The following is a 5,839-nucleotide window of genomic DNA, read 5'->3' as shown; positions in this document are numbered from 1 at the left end:
AGGCAGGGATGGGTGAGGGGGGGCAGGCAGGGATTGGTAAGCAGGAACAGCAGGCAGGAGGAGTGGGGACAGGGAGGGATGGGAAAGGGGGAGAGGTGGGAATGGGGACAGGGCACAGGGATGAGCCTGGGGGTCAGTCAGGAATGTGGCTGGAGGGACAGGCAGGGATGGGGCTGAGGAGGCACAAGCAGGCCTGTGACAGACTCTGCTGCAGCAGTTTGGTGGGGCTGGGCGGGGGCTCAGGCTGTGCACGGGGTGTGGGGGGAGCAGGGGGTGGCTCACGCTGCTGTGTCCCCCTGACCCCTCTCTCCTCCCACAGGGGCAGCCACCTGACAGATGTGAGTCCCAGAGGAGCCAGCGAGGAGCCCCAGCCTGCAGAGCCTGGGCCAGCAGCCGGAGGGGGGACGGGATGCAGGGGGTGGGGGTGGCAGCGTTCAGGCCTGGAGTTGGGCTGGCCCTGTGCCAGTGAGCTGCAGGCCTTTTCAGGGTTGATCAGCATCTCACACCATAAAAAAAATAACAGACCAAAAGGGACTGCTGTTGTTTCCAAATTGGAAAATTTCTCTCTGAGGCCTTGCATGAGCCCCGGATAGCAGGACCCTGAGTTCTACCTCATCTGTTTGGGACTTTGGATGAGGTTCTGTTGGTAGGAGAGGGCTGGCAGAGGTGAGAGGGGCCTCTCCTGCCTGTGGAGGCTGCAGAGTTGCTGGAGCAGAAGAACAGCGTGATGCTGGTTGGAGTCTGTGCTTCCACTCCTGGGGAGAGAGGCCGGAGGAGCTGCTGACTCTGCACTTGCTGTGGCAGCAAATCTCTCTGGTGGTGGTAAACTCGGGTTAGACTGAAGCACACCTAAATTCCTGATCATGCTTTTTGTGGTTTCAGTTGTTTTTATTGTGATTTCAGTTGGGTTTATTGATATTTTTTCCCACCTGTGCCGACGTGCTGTTTCTGTCTCTCCCTGCCCAGATCTCGATATGCCGGGATTTGCCCAACATCGAGGTGATCACGTTCAGGTGAATGCCAGGCTGCCAGCTTTGGAGAGGGCAGGGAAATCACCTTTTTCCTGGAGCTTATTTTCTTCCCACCTCGTTGTGGTTGTGTGTCTGAGCTGCCTGGCTCTTCGTGCCCCATTTCTCATGCAGCAGGGATGTAGAAATGATTATTACTCACTAGCTCCTCTGCACCTTCCCCTTTGCTCCTCAAGAAAATAACCCCTGTTTCAACAAGTGTTAAAAAAACATTGTTAAAGTCCCATTCCATAGTTTGGATGGGGATCATCGTGGCCTCTGTATGTGGCCTGTTTGCAGGGTGCTTGTTGAAATGCTTCATGGGTCTCTCAGAGCTTTTCCTTTCCATAATACACCCAACTTTTCACCCATCCTGGGAATCCCATGGAGCCAATGCTCTGCAAAGTGGAGCTTGGGAATCTTATATGGCTTCTCCTTCAGTGGGTCTGAGGAAGTGCCACAGGAAAGGGGGCAGGTCTGGGGGAAGCAGAGGCTCTTTGCCATCCTCAGCAGAGGAGCACCGGCTGTTTTAATTCTGCCTTCTGTTCACAGAGATAAAATGCCACAAGCCACGGGCTGAATATCCCTCACCCTGCTGTGCCGGGGCGAGGCTGTTGCAGGAAAAGGGGCTGGTGAGGCTGTAGCAGGAAAAAGGGCTGGGAAGGTGCAGGAGGGGAGGGATGGGCTCTGACCGTGTCTCTGCAGCGTGAACGGCATCTCGGACCTCGAGCCGCTGACGCAGTGCCGGAACCTGAGCGAGCTCTACCTGAGGAAGAACAACATCACGAGCCTCAATGAGCTGTTCTACCTCAAAGGGCTGCCCCGGCTGCGGGTGCTGTGGCTGGCAGAGAACCCCTGCTGCGGGCAGGACCCCCACCGCTACCGCATGACGGTGCTGCGCAACCTGCCCGGCCTGCAGAGGCTGGACAACCAAGGTGGGTGTGGGCAGGGCACCAGCAGCCCTGAGCCAGGGCAACTGCAGGCAGTGGGGTGTTGGTTCCTGTCTTTGAGGCATCCTTTGATTTCTCCTTGAGTGAGGATGTGGCAGAGGTTGAATGTTCCGTCTGGGAGATCCAATGTTTCTAAGCTGTTTTCCCCCTTCCCCTTTCCCCGCTCCCTCTCCTCCTTCCATTGCCCCTCTCCCTTCTCCATCCCTATGCCCTTCCCCTTTCCTTTCCCTTTTCCCTTCTTCCCCTTCCCCCTCTCCTTCCTCTCCTTCTCCCTTCTCCCCTCTCCCCTTTCCTCTTTCCCCATTCCCCTTTCCCTTTCCCTTTCCCTTTCCCTTTCCCTTTCCCTTTCCCTTTCCCTTTCTTCCCCTTCCCCCTCTCCTTCCTCTCCCTTTCCTCTTTCCCCTTCCCCCTTTTACCCTTTCCCTTTTCTCTGTTTTCTCCCTTTTCCTTTCCCTTCCTCTCCCTCCCCATCCCTTCCCCACACCAGCAGAACCAAGAGCACCTCGTTATAGCTCAGGCAGTACCACTAATTAGTGGTTTTTTAGGGCTCTCTCCTTTGCTGTGGCCAGACAAAGGTTCTGCAACTGGATCTGCTGTTGTAGAAAAGCTTCTCTGTTTTTTTTTTTTCTATCTGGTAGCAGCGGTTTGGTGGCTTTTACAGCCTTCTCCAGAGACAAGAAATAGGGAAGCATGTTTGCATCCCTCCCTGTTACCCTCCTCTGAGAGGCTGGGGATGGCTCCCAGTGTCCTCCTGCACGGGTTTCACTGCAGGAGGAGGGTGACAGCAAAATGCTGGAAAATTCCTGGAGCAAACCCCTTGGGTTACAGCTCCCTGGGCTGCTGCAGCTCATAGCAACAGGCTTTCATTTGGGCTTTTGCAGCAGTGACAGAGGAGGAGCTGTCCCAGGCCCTGGTGGATGGTGTGGAGATCATGGCCCCCCCAGCCCGGAGGGATGTGGAGAACGGCTGGGCCGAGTCCACGGAATCCAGCGCTGCCGGATCCACGGCGGAGCCCGGGAGCGAACTGCTCAGCTCCAGTCTGGAGGAGACAAAGTGAGGGCTCACTTGGGAGCTGCTGGGATTTCTGGGCTGAACTCCCGTGTGGCATGAAAGGACCCTGCTGTTCTGAGGGCCAGGCCCGCGGCCGGTGGGGTTCCCGTTGTTCCAGGGGCCGTGGGGAGCTGTGCTGTGGAATGGCACCGGTGGGGCTGGTCCTCTGTCTGCCAGACAGGCTCTGCTGTGCTGGGTGACTCAAGTGTGTCAGCTGCATGTGGAGACAGGGATGGATCCTCTCTGATCTGGGAGCTCCATCCGTGCCCAGAGTCCTCCAGCTGGATAGTCCTTGCATGTTTGCCCATGATGGATTGGCCTGCCAGAGGAAGATTCTCCCCCCGGTCATAATAACATTTGCCCTTTTTTTTCAGCAAAATTCGAGAGGAGCTTGATATGAAGCCTGTTCCCAGGGATAAATATTCCTCCTTTTCCCCTCAAGAGACAGACTGCAACCACAAGAAGAGAGTGAGTGTCTTTTAAAGACCAAATTGGTTTTCCTGTGGAGGGCATGAAGGCCCTTGGATGTGTCCAGAGGGGAACAGCTGGTGCCAGGGCTGGAAGGAGTGTCCAGGAGCACCTGAGGGCTCTGTGTTTGTCTGGTTTGGAGAGAAGGAGGCTGAGGGGCCACCTCATCCCTCTCTACAGCTTCCTGAGGAGGGAGTGTGGAGAGGGAGGTGGTGAGGTCTTCTCTCTGGAATCCAGAAATAGGACACGTGGGAATGGTCCAAAGCTGTGCCAGGGAGGTTCAGACTGGATATTAGGAAGAGTTTCTTTAGCAAGAAGGGGGGTCAAACCTTGGGAAGGGACTGCTGAACTCGAAGTTTAGGTGGTTCCTCAGCCCTCTCTGTGGTGTAGTCTTGGATGAATCCCATGGATCTTGGTGGTTCCGCTGGGAATTGCTGTCTGCTGGGCTCAGTGCCACCACATCGATCTAAACCACACTCTGCTTCTCTCTCATATTGGTTTCCTAGAGCAGCACCACAGGCTCTGACCGTTAAAGAAGGGGGAAATGTTCTCAGGTTGCAGCTGCAGAGGTTCAGGTTGGATGTGAGGGAAAAGATTCTCCCTAGAAGGACAATTATTTAGGCTGTGGAATCTCTCCCTGGAGTTTTTCAAGCTGTGGTTTGACAGAGCCATGGCCTGGTGTTGGCAGCGTTCCTGCAGTGGGGGCAGGGCTGGGCTGGGGACCTCTGAGGGTCCCTTCCAGGGATTCCACCAGCTCTCCTCACTCCTCAGAGCAGAGGGCTCCTGTCCTTCCCCATCCTACACACGCTGGAGAGGGAGGGCGGCCGCTCCTAAAAGTGCCTTTCCCTACGGAAACCAGGCTGGAGCGTGGCTGGGAGCCAGAGGTGTGTGGGCAGCTCGGCAGGACTGGGTGGATGGGCTGGTCCTGCATTCCAGGCTCCTCACGTGCCACAGCCTCTGCCTGTGTCTGCCCCCGGGGCTCGGTTGTTCCCTCCTGTGGCTGCAGGTGGCTGCTCCCAACTGCTGCCAGCGGTGCTGGTGGTGAGGGAGTTCCTAGAAAGAGCAGGGAAAATCCAGTGTCCATTTCTTGGCTGGCTTGTACAAAGCAGTGTCTGCCTTATCCCCACAGAACAATGTCCTGAACGCCATCCTGCTCCTCATGAGGGAGCTGGACACCGAGGGGCTGGAGATCATCCAGCAGACGGTGGTGAGGAGGCTCCAGGCCTTGCAGAAGAAGGAGCTACAGGAGGAGTGAGGGTGCCCATGGCCATTCCAACCCTCCCCGGAGCCCCAGCCCTGTGGTGCCATCCTGCCCACACAGCCCTGGCTGCAGCCAAAGCCTCGGTGCTCCCGCTGTGCTTCCCGTGTGGAGGGGCTGGGGCAGGAACCTGCTGCCGGCTCCTTCTCCGGAGCTTTCCTGCCTGGGTAGAAGGCTCTGTTGATGTTTGTATCCTGTGTCTTTGGGGCTGTTGGATGGGAACTGCAGCAAATCAGCAAAGCAGGAAGGAGCAGAGCTGCAGCCAGAGGTGCTGTGTGATCCAAGGGGGTGGCAACTGGAAAAGTCACCGCTCGTGGGCAGCTCCCACTCAGACCGACCCTCTGCCAGCCTGGGGTGTGTAGCAGCCTCTGGAGGCAGTTTCTGCCACAAAGATTTGGTTTTGTGAAGTCTGTCAAGGAGATGTTGCCTGAGATGATCACCAAGAACCATCTGGTGCAAGGTTGTGAAGGTCAATGTCAAATTCTTAATTTCTTTTCCAAGCCCTGACTGGCTTCCTCTGGTCACGGCCAGTGCTTCCTTTAGCACTGCCGTGGGGGTCAGGCAGACCAAAGAAAACCTTGGAGCAGCCTCAGTGTAACACAAATGACTCCCAAATCCTGGATGCTCAGCTGTCCTCTCACCCCCACATTCCCTGCAGGCATTAGAGCAGCTTAAGGAAACATCCAAGTGAAGGGGCCCTGGGCGTTGCTGCCTGCTTTGCCCAGACATCAGGGGTGGGCGTTGCTCTCTAACTGATAAAACTGCATTTACTAAGGTTTTATAGAGCTGTTAAATACAAGCTAAACTGTTGTGACATACCAAATAAACCCAATTATCCCTCGAGGCAGTGTATGTCGTGGCTGGGGGCACTGCTCCATTACCTCTGGTTCACGGGGCACGTTGTGAGCCCTGCTGAGCCGGAGGAGGGCTGGGATCCCTCACATTCCTGCTCCACTGGGCCTCTGAAATGGTGATCCTGCTCCCAGCAATGCTGCCCAAGGGCACGGGGCTGTTGGGGAACCTTCCTGCAGCCGCAGCAAGGGCAGGAAGAGAAGGAGAGGGTGAGGAAAGCTCAGTGCAGAACCACCCCGGGCGGGACAGTGGCC

General features: G+C 56.4%; 1 protein-coding gene across 1 annotated transcript; it reads left to right on the top strand.

Moving 5' to 3' along the window:
* Positions 1-167: 167 nt before the first annotated feature.
* On the top strand, positions 168-5,576 carry LOC113979865 (cilia- and flagella-associated protein 410-like). Its single transcript, XM_027707140.1, has 6 exons — positions 168-338; positions 967-1,013; positions 1,713-1,942; positions 2,839-3,010; positions 3,382-3,475; positions 4,605-5,576. The coding sequence occupies exons 1-6, from the start codon at positions 168-170 to the stop codon at positions 4,728-4,730; spliced, it is 840 nt and encodes a 279-aa protein (XP_027562941.1). The 3' UTR covers positions 4,731-5,576.
* Positions 5,577-5,839: the final 263 nt, after the last annotated feature.

The sequence above is a fragment of the Neopelma chrysocephalum genome, unplaced genomic scaffold (genome assembly GCF_003984885.1).
Source record: "Neopelma chrysocephalum unplaced genomic scaffold, ASM398488v2 Primary Assembly neopelma1_90099, whole genome shotgun sequence".
NCBI lineage: Eukaryota > Metazoa > Chordata > Aves > Passeriformes > Pipridae > Neopelma > Neopelma chrysocephalum.
Note: the sequence above shows the minus strand (reverse complement) of the source record. Positions and strands in the feature narration are given on the sequence as shown.